At 47.4% G+C, this 16439-nt stretch overlaps 1 protein-coding gene across 1 annotated transcript; it reads left to right on the top strand.

Annotated features, from left to right (window-relative positions):
- Nucleotides 1-3760: 3760 nt before the first annotated feature.
- On the top strand, nucleotides 3761-5522 carry LOC136517863 (fasciclin-like arabinogalactan protein 4). Its single transcript, XM_066511520.1, has 2 exons — nucleotides 3761-5132; nucleotides 5232-5522. Exons 1-2 carry the CDS (start codon nucleotides 3831-3833, stop codon nucleotides 5256-5258), a joined length of 1329 nt encoding a protein of 442 aa, XP_066367617.1. The 5' UTR covers nucleotides 3761-3830; the 3' UTR covers nucleotides 5259-5522.
- The last annotated feature ends 10917 nt before the right edge of the window (nucleotides 5523-16439 follow it).

Below are 16439 nucleotides of genomic sequence, written 5' to 3' on the forward strand. Positions count from 1 at the left end.
GTGCGCAGCATGGCGCGGGTGACGGGGGTGCAGGCGGGGGCAACGGGTCCGTCCGTCTGGACAAACGCCTATAAGGAACGTTTCCATAAATAAAAAATCTTGGTTTGAAATTTGGGAGATATAGAGTTAATCAGCATGTTTGCCTGTTGGTTTCAGCCAGGGCTTATTAGCCTTGAAACCAACCAGCGAATAGACCGAATGTATTTGCTACCTCTTTCTATTCAGTCTAGCCAAGTTGCACGGTTGATAGATTTCTCAGGGCAGATATAGCAGATATAGTACGGGGGCTCGAGCCCCTGCCCCACCCACCGTTATTGGAAGCATGGAGTCCCTCCTACACTCCCACTACAAATTTATAGTCATTTATTTAAGCTTAGAAAAGGATAAATATAGAAAATAAGGGGAAGAGTCCATCCTATTATTTATTATTATCACCTTAATGATTCAACGGTTAGCAAGGTCAAACATTAAAATGTTTCGGTCTGTATAAACATGGACAGAGTTCTGATAGGAACTTTAGAATTTTGTATCTAGAGTTCTAGTCCCCCAAAAGTTATGTTCTTTAACGTTTTGGAAAGCCTAATAAAAGTACTACAACTCTCTTGTTGTCACCACGAGATGATTCAATGGTTAACCAAGTCAAAAAGCACAACCTTTCAGTACTGCACAGAAAACAAGTAAAATCTGATAAGGAATTTGCAAAATTAATAACTCCCAAACATGTTGGCCTAAAATTATGAAATTTTAGGACAACTAGGATCAACAAGTTTTCTACAACTTTTTGCGTTGACAAGGTTCACGGCAAACATCATTTTCATCACGAAATCATCACAACAGAAACTACATAACCAGACATATTTCTATATCCTCCACTTGAGATCCATCCTAATTTCTAGACGGCAATCCACATTTGTTTGAATGATGAAGGAGACTACATGGGCTAGGAAGGAAAATGATAATTGAAATCAATTTTTACAGTAGGTCCCAATAGGTTAAGGACTTTGCACAATTGTTTATTTTGTTTCTCGTGCATTAGCAGATCTATTCATTTAGGTGAGGGTTTGCTACTTGCATGCTGGCATGTCGCTGTGGACCTAAAGATGATGGGGCAAGTTGGTTAGTAGATACAAATTAAACATCATGTGAGTTGGGAAACAACATTGATTGTGTCATTCACCATGTGGCCTCATATGGATCATCACATTAGATATTATCGCCCTGTTCGCTTGGCTTATAAGCCGTACTTTTCAGCCAATGAACAATATTTTTCTTTCACAACAAATCAACCAACGGTACTTTCAGCCATGGCTTATCAGCCAAGTGAACAGGGCATATATGTACCAACGCTTCGTCCTGGGTAAATCAATTCCTAGAGTTATCTTAACTTAGACTTTTTCATGTTTGACTAAATTTATAGAAAAAATATAGATATTTGTAATACTAATTGAGCACATTATGAAAATATAGTTTATCATGTATCTAATGATATTAATTTATTTGGTATATAAATTTTGACGCCCTTTTCTATAAATTGGATTAAACTTAAAAAATGTTTGACTTTAGGCAACTCTTGTAACCAAGGAGTATGCATCTTTTAGAGTTACGCAATTACCAAAGTTAATTGGTGATCTACGGTCTCCACATTTTATAATACAATCTGAGAAAGTAAACTTGACTTATTGCTCCATGATCTTGTCGAGCAATTGGCCATTTTTAATAAATTTATAGGTGTACATTTGACAATGTGACTATGGGAATGTACAATCTGTGGAATTTGTTTGAACAAACCTGGAAATTTATACTCGAGGAAGCTATAAAATAGTGACCATTGGTGAGAAATTTATACAGGCTGAATTGACCATTTTAACTAGGCATACAAGCATTGCGTTTACACGGGCATTATCAAATGTGGCGATTTTTTAGGCAAATAAGGATTCTACATTTTATCTTGATGTGCATGAATTGAGTTAGACATGCACACACATCCTAACCCTATAAAGAGGGCCAGCAGATTTTCATATTAACGAAATACCACAGGCACACTATTAAATCCTAAAATAAATTCAGAAAATTAGCCATACATCGTCGTTCAAAGATGTCAACTAGGTTGGCTTTGCCTCTACATAGGTGAAAAATCTTCTTCGGGATTCTCCCGATACGGGAACACTGAAACCAGGAGCTTCCTTAATTTCCATGGCCGCCTCGACTCACCACACCGTTGGTTCTGCATGATTCCTACCAAGAAATATTGCCCTGTTCGCTTGGCTGATAAATCATAGCTGAAAGTATTGTTAGCTGATTTGTTGTGAGAGAAAAATACTATTCATTGGCTGCCTTTGTTTCATCGGGTTCTGGTCGTGGGTGTTGGCAGTGGCTAACCCCTCTCCTCCCCCACCAGCCTTGGCTCCTCGCATACGTGGTTAGCGCTTGCGCACCTTCGGCAACAAGGTTAACCTAAGGAACACAGTGGTCGTCTTCATGTTTTAGATCATCTGGAAGAGCTGCAACTAAATAATCGTGTTTGACAATGAACGTGTAGACCTCACTGGTCTACACGTCATGATCCAAGCCCATATCAAGCTGTGGATCTACAGAGCTTCGACACTGGCACCCTCTGGAACTGGTGTCATGATGCTCCTCCCGTAAATTAGTCGTAGCGTCTTCTTCTCCCCTCAACTTCCTATTTGCAGACGTCATGCTTCTTCTGTATTATGAATTCTGGTCCTTTAATGAATACATTAAAATTTAAGTGGGCTTTTTGCCCACTGTTGGTTCATTTAAAAATCATTGTGCCAGCTGAATGTTTATAGCTGGTGAGATTTCTTATGGTGGACCTTATCATCTTGAATTGAAGGGATGCGTGGGTGCTTGTATTTTTGGTTAATTACTCATTTAGACCAATCTCAATGTGTCGGTTTCTTGTCTACAAGTATGCCACATAGTTTTATTTCTTGTGTTTTATATGCACTATTTGTATTTGATTTTTATGACAGATTAAGACTTGAAAACAACATTGTGGGGTTTCATCTAGATGAAACTTATTTTTATCTCTTTTTTTAATATCTAATGCCATACTATCAAAAGTTGCCTTACAACACTAGAACATGATCATCGATATGTCCTTGGTCACTTCATTTTCTCAAAATCTAATATGTATTGTGCATTGTTGTGGACAATTGAGATGAGTTTATGAGAAAAACATAATAATAATCCGCCGTCCCGCCGAGTTGTGCATCGTTGCGCTAGAGCTGGTGGCCAGCCTTGCTAGCTGCCTAGCTGCTGCTGCTACAGACTACTACAGTCCAAGCTACCCACCAGGACCCTCACGCCATAAATTTCATGAAAACACAAATCACATCGCGCTGGCGGTATAGCACCCTATGTCCAAAAAAAAATAAATCTATTTGACTAAAGAGAAGTCAGATGGAAAGAGATTTTAACATATAATATGTTCTGAACTGCTAAACAATCATGGTATGTTAAAGACATTTTGAATTTAAATTTACCGATACAAGTTTTATATCTAAACTTACAAATAGTTTAACTAATTATTAGTGAAAATTTACGAAATTTAACTTTTCAGTTAAAAAAACTTAATCATCTGTACACGAAGGGATTAAAACTCTGTCAAAGAACTCAAATATCCATCCCGGATATAAAATAATACTATCCAGCATTTTTCCTTAGAAAAAAGGCGCTGTCCTGACAAAAGCGAAATAAAATATTCAATCCCTTCCGCTCACCACCCCGCATCTGGAGCTTCACCACCTCACTCGCTGTCACTCCCAGCCTCGAGTGCTCGCTCACTCCAGTCCAATAGTGGCGGCGAGATGCGGAGACAGATCCCTCCCGTCTCCTGCCTCGTACTCCTCGCGGCGGCTCTCGCGCTGCTCGCCGCGGCGTCTGCAGCGTCACCGGCGCCGGCGTCCGTCGCGGTCAACGTGACGGGCGTGCTGTCGGCGTTCCCGGACCTCAGCGACTTCACGCGGCTGCTGGCGTCCAGCCCCGTGCTGGCGGAGCTCGCGGGGCGGTCGTCGCTGACGCTGCTGGCCGTGCCGAACGGCAACCTCCCGCAGTCGCCGTCGGCGTTCGCGGCCGCGACGGGCGCCGACCTCGCCGACGTCCTCCGCTACCACGTCCTCCTCGAGTACCTGGCCCCCGCCGACCTCCGCCGCCTTCCCGCCTCCGGGAAGCTCGTGACCACGCTATTCCAGACCACCGGTCGCGCCCCCGCGGACCTGGGCGCCGTCAACGTCACCACCGCGGGCGCCTCCCTCGCCGTCGTCCGCTCGCCGGCGCCGTTCCCGGGCTCGAACGCCACCGTCCTCGGCGCCATCACCGCGGTGCCGTACAACTTGAGCGTGCTGGCGGTGAGCGGCCTCATCGTCCCCACCGGGTTCGACCTCGCGGCGTCCGAGTCCCGCCCGCCCGCGGCCGTCAACATCACCCGCGTCCTCGCCGACGCGCGCGCCTTCAACGTGGCGGCGTCGATGCTGGAGGCCTCGGGCGTGGCGGCCGAGTTCCAGGACGACGAGCGCGGGGCCGGGATCACGGTGTTCGCCCCCACCGACGACGCCTTCGCGGGCCTCCCCGCGGGCGACCGCCTGCAGTCGCTCCCCGCCGACCGCAAGGCCGTGGTGCTCCGCTTCCACGTGCTCCACTCCTACTACCCGCTGGGGTCGCTGGAGTCGATCGTGAACCCCGTGCAGCCCACGCTGGCCACCGAGTTCAGCAACGCCGGCCGCTTCACCCTCAACATCACCCGCGCCAACGGCTCGGTCGCCATCGACACGGGCGTCGTGCAGGCGACCATCACGCGGACCGTCTTCGACCAGAACCCCGTCGCCGTCTTCGCCGTCTCCAAGGTCCTCCTCCCCAAGGAGATGTTCACCCGCACAGCAGGCGGCGGAGGCGACTCCTCCATCGTGGCTGCCACCGCCGCCGCGTCCTCGCCCCCGCCAGCCGCGACAGCCCCGGCGGCCTCCGAGAGCGCGCGGACGCCGCCGACAAAGCTCTCCTCCCCGCCCGCGCTCCGCGGCGGCGGGCAGGACTACGACACGGCGTCGGCGCCGGCGCACGGGATCGGAATCAGCTGGTGGTGTATAGCATTGGTGTACCTACTTCCACATCTGGTATGAGATCCGGGACGACTTGGTCAGTCCATTGCCATTCCTCGTGTGCTCAATTTTTGCCTTTCTTTTGTTTTTCTTTTCTTATTTGGGTTTTGCTAGAATCTGTACACTGGGAGAGGGAGATGAAGAAGAAGATTGAGCTGCGAAAACAAAGAAAATGCAGCAACCTTTTTAAGTAAGAAGAAACAGAATTGGTTATTGGCCATCATCAAAAGGGGAATAACAGTACCGCCCTGTAAAAATCCAATCAAAATCCATTGCATTCCTTTGCTCCAATTGTTCCATATCGCAGCCGACGCTGCTTTTACCATCAAAACTATATTCTTGTGCTACATTGCAGCTGCTTCAGCTCCATTTTTGCCTTGTCTATTTGCTCTGATTCTGGGAGGTACTAGCAGGAGGAAGCTTGGAGCTGGGTCTGGGAGGTACTAGCAGGAGGAAGCTGCAGTGCAGTGCAGCCACCGGGCGGTGAGGGGAGTGGTGGTGGTGGGTGGCTGGCAGTGAGCTGGCAGGCGGGGGGTGGGGCCGCGGCAGTCAGCCGCAGGGCGTCAGCCGTCAGCGCGCCCACGGCTAGATTCGATTGCCTTTCGCTTGCGTCGCATCGCCAGACGTACGCCCGCCGCCCGTGCACTGGCACCCGCGCGTCTGCTTCTTGTCGCCCCGCCCCCGCCACCGCCACGTCACGGCACGCCCTCGGCAGGAATTCGGAAGGAATTCCGGCTCCAGGCGACCAGGCTCCAGTGCGTGCGTCTGTGCGTGCAATGCAGGAGAGCTGGAGAAGAGGGGAAGCCTGGCACAGTGAAAGCGGGCGAAAGCTCTCCCAATTCCCCATCTTCCTGCTCCATCATGAGCCGCCTACTACACATCATTGGGTTTGGGTCAGGTCTGATATGAAGGCTGGTGAATGGCGATGGATTTTCTCATCTTTCATGGCGAGGACGAGGAAAAGGAACCGCCTCCCTTGGGACCCGGCGCGAACGCCGCGGAAGGCAACGGCACTGGAAGTTCTGGCGTTCCAAAACGGCCGGGGACGAGCGGTCCACCGAGGGCCTCAGCAGTTGGAGCTGCAGGACTAACTAGTGTCCTCAATCCTCATTAACTGTTACTCTACTTACTGTCTGTTGTTATTATGGTGACCGATGATTGGTTGTTCCTGAGCTAAGCGTTCACGGCCATTGGAGTGAGATCGATCATCGATGGGCTGTATGATTGGAGGACGGAGTGTGATTTCATGCCGAGGAACGAGCTGCGTGTGTGATTGCGGGAATCATTCCGCGCGAAGCGAAAACAAGCATCGCTCTCAGCTTCTGCATGCTGGACCTCTCTACTGCATTGGCATCTGGATCCCTCCCTACCCTCCCCGGCCGGCGGGGACATCCATCCATCCACAGCAGCCAGCAGGACCTCCGCCACATGGGCCTCGCCTACTACGACAATGAGAGAGCCCCTCGATCTTTGACGCCAACTCGAGTGGAGTGGAGTTCAGTGCGGCCGCCGATCCATCATCCATGCATGCTAACATCAGGCAGTGAGGGACACATGGAAGCATGCTCGCTCACGGGGAGTTTCCTTGTAGTACACCCATCCAGTCCAGACAGGGAAACGAAACGAGACCAAGACGCAGCAGCCAGCGTTACCTACAGCTGCAACTACAAGTGGCAAACTGAATCCAGTTGGGAGGACCCATTGGCGCTTCTACGTGGAAGAAAGAAGAGAGTCGAGGCAGGCAGGCCAGCAGGCTTAGAGCAAGTATAATAGCAGGCTGTAAGCCGACTAAATGCTGAGGTGGAGGAGAGAGGGGAGGAAAGAGAGGAGAAGCGGGCTGTAAGCTTACAGCCGGCTTGGGCATAAGAACCAAGAAAGTCTGTGAGAGAGACAAGTGGGCCATATATTAACTGTAAAGAATTAACTACTATATGAGTAGGCTGAGAGAAGACTGCAAGGAATATTACAGCCGGCAAGGCTGTACTATTAGCTCTTATCCGAATCTGAAAGCCTGGCACGCCGTGTCCGTTCCCAAATTCCCAGTGGCAGCGCAGGTGGTGTGGTAGCAATAGCAGCACCGCCGCACCGGCACGTGGCTGAGGCTGAATTATTTGCCTACCTCGGGCCCTCCTCGGCTCGCCATTGCAAGCTACACTATCCGTGACGCCTACTGTAGTCCGTAATCAGCGAGCAAGTGAGCTGGGCCTGGGGCCCATTCCGCTTGCCGCCTTGCCGATAGAGAACGAGGCCTGTGAAGCTGTGCGTTGGACCCGGTGTTTCGTCGGTTGCGGCGTGCGAGTGCGACGGCTCCAGCAAGTCCATCGTGCTTCCTGCTTCGCGGGCGCACGGTTCATTTGTTTGTACTACGTACGTATGTACTCTGTAGAGTTGTTTTTGTAGTACAAGGGAATTTGGAACTGCATTATACGATGCCGTGGCCTGTGCTAACCCCCTGTAGCGTTGAAACCAGACACCGGGAAACTACTGCTGGTCTGTTACAAGTTGACAGCCCCAGTAGTGTGTAGTACGTACGAGAACATGGCACGTGACAGAGAATCGCTGTTAGGTCGAAACGTAGACATGAGAACTCGCAGCGAGCTCGGTATGTACCAGAGGATTGATGGAGGCCGTCTTAATGAGATTGCGGTTGGTAGTAGTACACGTCCGTGTAGCTGTACCGTAATCCGTATTCTGGGTCGCACACGTGTCGCGCATCCGCGTCCATTTCCGCGTCGCACACCGGCTCTAGACACCTGTTGCTTCTGAATGGTAGTAATTATATCTAAGTACGTACGGAGTACTAGATAAGGCCAGCGTTCAAAGTACAGTAACCATGGCTTACTACGGCCTTGTTTAGATTGCCTCAAAATTCTAAGTTTTTTCACTCTTTCCATCACATCAATTTTTGGACGCATGCATGAAGCATTAAATGTAGGTAAAAAAAAACTAATTGTACAGTTTGGTTGTAAATCACGAGACGAATCTTTTGAGCCTAGTTAGTCCATGATCGGACAAAATTTGTCAAATAAAAACAAAACGTGCTACAGTGTCCAGATTGCAAAAATTTGCTAAACAAGGCCTTACTACAAACGGAAGCGAGGTCAAAATTGCCAGAGTCAAGTGCTTCAGACCTTTTCAGTGGTCACAGCTTTTAATTGAGAGTCTGAGATCAATGCGAAGCGAGTATAGTTTTGAGTTGCATATTGGATCAGCCCCCAAAAAATCTTAAGCTAGTAAGAAGAGCGGATAAATTTACTTTATACTTATGATACAGAGGCCCCTTAGGGCTTAGATGTACATGGAATATGAGCGAATAACAATTATTCATATTTAGTTGTGTCCGTCAGCATTCAAAATCGTTATATTGTTGTATGCATACATTGACTGATTCAATCTAATAGGTGACATTTGGATTATGGGTTATGATAGGTGAGAAAGGAAGGATATGTTTCCCACTATTTGGTAAAAGGTATATGGAAAAGAGCTGGGTTCGGGACATGAATAATAAAAAGAGACTCATATCCAAGGCAAAATATTGGTGCAAACTAAATCTTCGAATACATACTTAAGCATTTTTTAAAAAAAAATAAAATAAAATTATGCACATCCATAGTGCATCTATTGATGAACATTGCCACAAAACTTGACATCAAACACGTTTTGTAAAAAAATCATACAAAAATAACAAATTTGCATGCATTAGAAGACAAATTCCTTGAAATTTTGTCTTCTCGTGCATATGCATCTGAAATTTGTCATCTTCGTATGATTTTTTACATGGAGTTTGAATCTCAAATTTGTCGCAATGTACATCAATAGATGCACGATGAATGTGCATAGTTTCAAACATTTTAAAAACTCTTAGTATATTCTGGAAGATAGTTTTCATGATTACATTAAAAATATAGTTTGCACGGAATATTTTGCCTCCATAATCTGACGGAGAGGGTGGGTTATGATTTATGACTGGAAAATAGTAACTGTGTCCTATGTATCCCGTAGTAGGATATGTTAGATTAATTTGGGCCAGGCCCATTATTTATTCTAATTAATCAAATAAACTTCAAAGGCTCACAATTATTATTAAGTGGAAAAGTGATTAGTACCACATGGGAAATTCACTAAAAAGGTTCTCAACTTAAATAGTGAGTCTTAGGACTCTCACATAGACAACTTGAGAGGGAGAACCGGGAGGCCACACGCGCGCGCCGCCGTCGAGGCCGAGGCCTGGTTTGGTTTGGTTTGGCCTGGTTTTGTCGCTTGGCCCAACCGAAACCCTAGCCGCCGCAGCCAACTCTCAACGCCCAACCACCCTGTCCAGGTTCATTCCCCCGACAGGGCCTAACGGACAGATGGGGAATGGCGCGGTTATATGGGGGGGGGGCGCCCCTGTCCGGCGGGGGATTGACCCGACTCTTCCTCTTCCTCCTCACCGCAACATCTGAGCCCTGAGCTGTTCATCTGCATCTCCGACCGGAGTTCCCTGCGTGCACAGGGAGCTTCGGTAGCAGGCCTCCGGAACTTCCCCCGTCAAGCGTACCTACACGGGTAGGCGGGGAATCAAGTTTTTGGGGAGCGCCGGCTTCCCGGCGCGACTGCTGCCTCGTCTTCACTTCTGCAGGTTCCTGTTCGGGGGGCTTCTGTTTCCTGACGGGAGAGTCCCGTGCTACTGCTCCGACACCGCACCTGCAGGAGCTTCCCGTGCTACTGCTCCGACACCGCACCTGCAGGAGCCTCCCGGCGTGACCTCCTCTGCAACATGGTGGACACAAGGAGGACTGGTGCCCGCACCAACGCCACCGACGGAGAAGATGGTGGCTCACTGTCCGCGGGTACCGGCAGTCCCACCCTAGGGTATAAACCTCACCCCACTGTGCGCTATTGTTCATATGCTATTCTGTTAGCGTTGTTAGCGTACTTGGTTGCTGCACTGTTAAATACTATCTGCAGTAGTGGTGGTGTTACAGTATGGTTAGTGGTACTGTTACTATTGGTTAAGTCGTTTTTATGGATTAATATAAGTCGTAAATTGACCAAATATTCAACAATCCAAAAACTTGATAGGTCTTTTTCGGCTGCTAGTTTTGCCGCGTCACTAAAACCACCACCATTGAAAGATGATGGATCCAACTATAAAGTGTGGCGTGTCCGTTCCAAGCTGTGGTTCACTAGTATGCGTTTATGAGCACGTGATCAAGGGAAAGCGCATTGAACCTCCTTTCTCTCACGAGGAGGAGATTAAGTTCAATGAGGCAGATAACTTGTTCAAGGGGGCTCTCATCAGCATATTAACTGAAAGCATGGTGCAAGTGTACATGGATATGGACACTGGCAAGGACATGTGGGATGCACTTGAGGCCAAGTTCGGTGTTGCCGATGCTAGCACTGAGCTGTACATCATGGAGAAGTTCTATGACTACAAGATGGTCGATGACCGATCTGTAGTAGAGCAGGCTCATGAGATACAGATGCTGGTAAAGGAACTCCAGAACAATGAGTGTGAGTTGCCTGACAAGTTTGTGGCCGGCGGTATCATCGCTAAGCTGCCACCTACTTGGTCGAGCTTTACCACTACTCTAAAGCACAGGAGGCAAGTGTTCAGTGTGACTGATCTCATTGCTACTCTTGGTGTGGAGGAGAATGCTAGGGCAAAGGACACTCATGGCAAGAAAGCGCATGAGGAAGGTTCTAGCGCCAATCTGGTGCAAAAGAAGAACTTTCATGCCGCACAGAGGAAGAAGAAAAACAAGCCTGAAGTCAAGCCTAAAGCTGCAACTTTTAAGAAGAAGGGCAAGGAAAAAGAAAAGGGTCTTTGCTTTGTCTGCGGTGCATCTGACCATTGGGCAAAAGAGTGCCCTGACCACAAGGACAAGCAGAAGAAGACCGCAAACATGGTTGTTAGCGAATCTGGAGGATCTAGGTACGGTAATCATCTACCTATAGTTTTTTCAGTTTGTCTCTCGCCTGAGTGGTGGGTTGACATAGGTGCTAACATTCATGTATGTTCTGATGTTTCTTTATTTTCTTCTTATCAGGAACAAAGAGGTTGCTCCTTGCTGATGGGAAACAGTATGCATGCTGCTGTACTTGGTGTTGGTACGATCAATCTGAAGTTTACTTCGGAAAAGATCGTGCAGCTAAAGAACGTGCAGCATGTCCCCTCTATCAAGAAGAATCTCGTTAGTGGGTCTCTATTGTGTAGAGACGGCTTTAGACTTGTGTTTGAGTCCAATAAATGTGTTGTATCCAAGTATAGAACCTTTGTTGGAAAAGGCTATGAAAGCAAAGGCTTGTTCCGCTTCTCTTTGATGGATTCTTGTGATAAAATTGTGAACCATGTGAGAAATGATGATGAGTCTAATGTTTGGCATTCCCGACTCTGTCACATCAATGTTGGTTGTATGACGCACTTAGCTAGTTTAAAATTAATCCCTAAAATCGATCTGGTCAAAGGGTCTAAGTGCCATGCTTGTGTTCAAGCGAAGCAACCTCTCAAGCCTCACAAGGCTGTGAAAGATGCGAGAAATTTGGCACCGCTAGATCTCATTCATTCTGATCTGTGTGAGATGAATGGTGTATTGACCAAAGGAGGAAAGAAATATTTCATGACTCTTATTAATGATAGCACTAGATATTGCTATGTGTACTTGCTAAAAACAAAGGATGAAGCAATGCATTATTTTAAAATCTATAAAGCTGAACTAGAGAACCAATTGGAAAGAAAAATCAAACGGTTGAGGTCTGATCGTGGGGGAGAATACTTTTCACATGAGTTTGATTCATTCTGCGAGGAACATGGAATTATTCATGAGAGGACGCCCCCATACTCCCCCCAATCCAATGGGATTGCCGAACAAAAGAATCGCACTCTAACTGATTTGGTTAACGCCATGTTAGACACTGTGGGACTTTCCAACAAATGGTGGGGTGAGGCTATATTGACGGCATGTCATGTCCTGAATAGAGTTCCTACAAAGAATAAAGAAGTAACACCATTCGAGGAATGGGAAAAGAAAATGTTGACTCTCTCATACCTACGCACTTGGGGATGCTTGGCCAAGGTGAATGTGCCAATCGTCAAAAAGCGCAAACTTGGACTAAAAACTGTAAATTGTGTGTTCCTCGGTTATGCTTTACACAGCGTCGGCTATAGATTCCTAGTTGTAAGCTCTGGAGTACCTGACATGCGTGTCAGTGCAGTGATTGAGTCTAGAGATGCTACATTCTTTGAGAATAAATTTCCTATGAGAGGAAATGTATCTAGCACATCTAGTCAAAAACCTGTTGATTCCCCCATGGCGCCAACAGAACATCTTGAACAAACATGTGTTGAGAATCCTAAGGAGGATAATAGTGGAGCTACTCAAAAGAGTAAGAGACAGAGGACTATAAAGTCTTTTGGTGATGATTTCACTATATACCTCGTGGATGACACTCCAAGCACCATTGCTGAGGCATTTTCCTCTCCCGACGCTGACTACTGGAAGGAAGCAGTGCGAAGTGAGATGGATTCAATTATGACCAATGGAACTTGGGAGATTGTTGATCGTCCTTATGGGTGCAAGCCTATAGGATGTAAATGGGTGTTCAAGAAAAAGCTTAGGCCTGATGGTACGATTGAAAAGTACAAGGCAAGGCTTGTGGCTAAGGGTTATACCCAGAAAGAAGGCGAGGACTTCTTTGATACTTATTCACCAGTGGCCCGATTGACCACAATCCAAGTACTGCTTGCCCTGGCTGTGTCTCATGGTCTTTTCGTTCATCAGATGGATGTTAAGACGACTTTCCTAAATGGAGAGCTAGATGAGGAGATCTACATGGATCAGCCTGATGGTTTCATAGTAGAAGGTCAAGAAAGAAAGGTGTGTAAATTATTGAAGTCTTTGTATGTCCTAAAACAAGCACCTAAGCAATGGCATGAAAAGTTTAATAAAACTATGACACCTGCTGGCTTTGTTGCGAATGAAGCCAACAAATGTGTGTACTACCACTATGGTGGGGGAGAAGGAGTAATCCTGTGCTTGTATGTGGATGACATACTAATCTTTGGGACAAGCCTTAATGTGATTGAGGAAGTCAAGGACTTTCTGTCAAAGAGCTTTGACATGAAGGATTTGGGAGTGGCTGATGTGATACTAAACATCAAACTACTAAGGGGAGAAAATGGTGGGGTAACACTTGTACAAACTCACTATGTGGAAAAGGTACTGAGTCACTTTGGTTATAGTGACTGCAAGCCTGTGTCCACTCCCTATGATCCAAGCGTGATCCTGAGAAAGAACCGAAGAATAATGTGGGATCAGTTGAGATACTCCCAAATCATCGGCTCGCTAATGTACTTGGCTAGTGCAATGAGGCCTGACATCTCATTTGCTGTGAGCAAATTAAGCCAGTTTGTTTCAAATCTGGGAGATGATCACTGGCGTGCTCTTGAAAGAGTATTGCGCTATCTAAAGGGAACGTCGAGCTTTGGCATTCACTATACTGGGTACCCGAAGGTACTCGAGGGCTATTGTGATGCAAATTGGATATCTGATGCTGATGAGTTAAAAGCCACAAGTGGATATACATTCACACTTAGAGGTGGCACTGTTTCTTAGAAGTCTTGCAAGCAGACCATCTTAACGAGGTCAACAATGGAAGCAGAACTTGCAGCACTTGATACCGCTACTGTTGAGGCTGAATGGCTCTATGAGCTCCTTATGGATTTGCCAGTGGTTGAAAAAATTGTGCCCGCAATTTCTATGAACTGTGATAATCAAACAGTAATTATCAAGATAAACAGTTCAAAGGACAACATGAAGACCACTAGGCATGTAAAGCGGCGGTTAAAATCTGTCAGAAAATTAAGAAACTCCGGAGTAATAGCATTGGACTATGTCCATATGTCTAAAAATCTGGCAGATCAATTTACTAAGGGACTATCGCGTAATGTGATAGATAGTGCATCGAGTGAGATGGGACTGAGACCCACATGAAGTTCTATCATAGTGGCAACCTATCCTATGTGATCGGAGATCCCGTGAATTAGGATGGTGAAACAAGCTATGGGTAGATTGAGGGAAGAGACCCTTTTAATAAAGGTCAATCTCTTGAGTAATGCACTTCTCTTCCTATCTGTATGGTAGGTTGGTAAATACCTCAATGTGATCCGAGTGGCTTAATGAGAAGCAAAGATGTCGGCCTACAGGGCATCTTAAAGGAACACACCTATGTGAGTTCGATTGCTAGTCACAATCTATGAGATTTGGGTGATCTCTAGATACTCATGAATAGGCTAGGAGTATGACTTATATGCTCCAACCAGAGGGGATGCTACAGGCAGCCTAGTATTAGTAAAGGAATTGAGTGAGCCTCACTTTGTACAAAACTATCAATTCAAGGTATAGTCCATTGGTCAGTTGTAAATGAGTGTAAACTCCTTTTCTAGATGGATGTTTAACTTAACAGTCTCCATCGAAACACTGGTATATCAAACAAGCTCAGAACTGAAGTCATTAACTGTGGACTTCTGAAGTTTGGTGGGGATTGTTAGATTAATTTGGGCCAGGCCCATTATTTATTCTAATTAATCAAATAAACTTCAAAGGCCCACAATTATTGTTAAGTGGAAAAGTAATTAGTACCACATGGGAAATTCACTAAAAAGGTTCTCAACTTAAATAGTGAGTCTTAGGACTCTCACATAGACAAGTTGAGAGGGAGAACCGGGAGGCCACACGCGCGCGCCGCCACCGCTGCCGAGCCGAGCCGCGCTGCCCGCCCGTGCGCGTGCGCGCCGCGCCGCGCCGCGCCGCGTCGAGCCGGGCCAGGCCGAGGCCGTGGGCGTGGGCGTGGGCTATGGCCTGGCTTGGTTTGGCCTGGTTTTATCGCTTAGCCCAACCGAAACCCTAGCCGCCGCAGCCAACTCCCAACGCCCAACCACCCTGTCCAGGTTTATTCCCTCGATAGGGCCTAACGGACAGATGGGGAACGGCGTAGCTATATGGGGGGGGCGCCCCTGTCCGGTGGGGGATTGACCCAACTCTTCCTCTTCCTCCTCTCCGCAACATCTGAGCCCTGAGCTGTTCGTTTGCATCTCCGATCGGAGTTCCCTACGCGCACAGGGAGCTTCGGTAGCAGGCCTCCGGAACTTCCCTCATCAAGCGTACCTGCACGGGTAGGTGAGGAATCAAGTTTTTAGGGAGCACCGGCTTCCCGGCACGATTGCTGTCCTGTCTTCACTTCTGTAGGTTCCTGTTCGGGGGGGCTTCTATTTCCTGATGGGAGAGTCTTGTGCTACTGCTCCGACACCGCACCTGCAGGAGCTTCTGGTGCTACTGCTCCAACACCACACCTATAGGAGCCTCCCGACGCGACCTCCTCTGCAACATGGTGGACACAAGGAGGACTGGTGCCCGCACCAACGCCACCGACGGAGAAGATGGTGGCTCACTGTCCACGGGTACCGGCAGTCCCACCCTAGGGTATAAACCTCACCCCCACTATGCGCTATTGTTCATATGCTATTCTATTAGCGTTGTTAGTGTACTTGTTTGCTGCACTGTTAAATACTATCTGTAGTAGTGGTGGTGTTACAATATGGTTAGTGGTACTGTTACTATTGGTTAAGTCGTTTTTATGGATTAATATAAGTCATAAATTGACCAAATATTCAACAGGATATACTAGTACTCCTACTATAGCAGGACTAGTAGATGGTGAACACGTAGAGCAGCACAATCTCAGAAACAAACAACCAAAGCGGCAAGAGGGGAAACAAAACTCAGTTTGAGAAGCTGCAGGTGCGATGGAGTATATCAAATTAAGCACGGGAGAAGGGAGATGCCATTGCCATGCACTAACCAGCTTGGGTGAGAGATGGATGGGGCGAATCGAACTCACCTAGTCTATCTGATTGGGCGTACTGCTAGGGCGCCCCTGAAGGCGGTGAGCCGAAGAGGGGATACACACCCTTGTCAGCATGGAGTGCATCGGCGTCGCCATTGTTTTACTACGGCGCGGTGCGGGTCTGTGGGAGGCCGGAGGCGGGAGGGAGACAACGACAAGGAGACGGCCGGCGGGCGGTGGATACGGGATTAGATCACCATGTCACTGTCTTTGACTCCGTACCGTATACAACTAGTGCAGGGCGCACGCCATCACGCGCACAGGAAAGATTCTGAATATGAAGAATATATAGACTGCATTATAAGAAATAATCGGCCTATTCACTGGTTGGTTTCTAGGCTGGTTTGGGCTGGCTGGTGCTGGTTTATTGTGAGAGAAAAATACTGTTGGCTGGCTGGTTTGGGCTGGCTGAAACTAACAAGCGAACAGGCT

The sequence above is a fragment of the Miscanthus floridulus genome, chromosome 17 (genome assembly GCF_019320115.1).
Source record: "Miscanthus floridulus cultivar M001 chromosome 17, ASM1932011v1, whole genome shotgun sequence".
In the NCBI taxonomy this organism is placed as follows: domain Eukaryota; kingdom Viridiplantae; phylum Streptophyta; class Magnoliopsida; order Poales; family Poaceae; genus Miscanthus; species Miscanthus floridulus.

Bases quoted from the DNA above. Each gene is read 5' to 3' on its own strand.
- LOC136517863 (XM_066511520.1), top strand. From the start codon at position 3,831: ATGCGGAGACAGATCCCTCCCGTCTCCTGCCTCGTACTCCTCGCGGCG. The intron at 5,133-5,231 runs GTATGAGATCCG...GGGTTTTGCTAG, and splicing joins TGTACCTACTTCCACATCTG to AATCTGTACACTGGGAGAGG.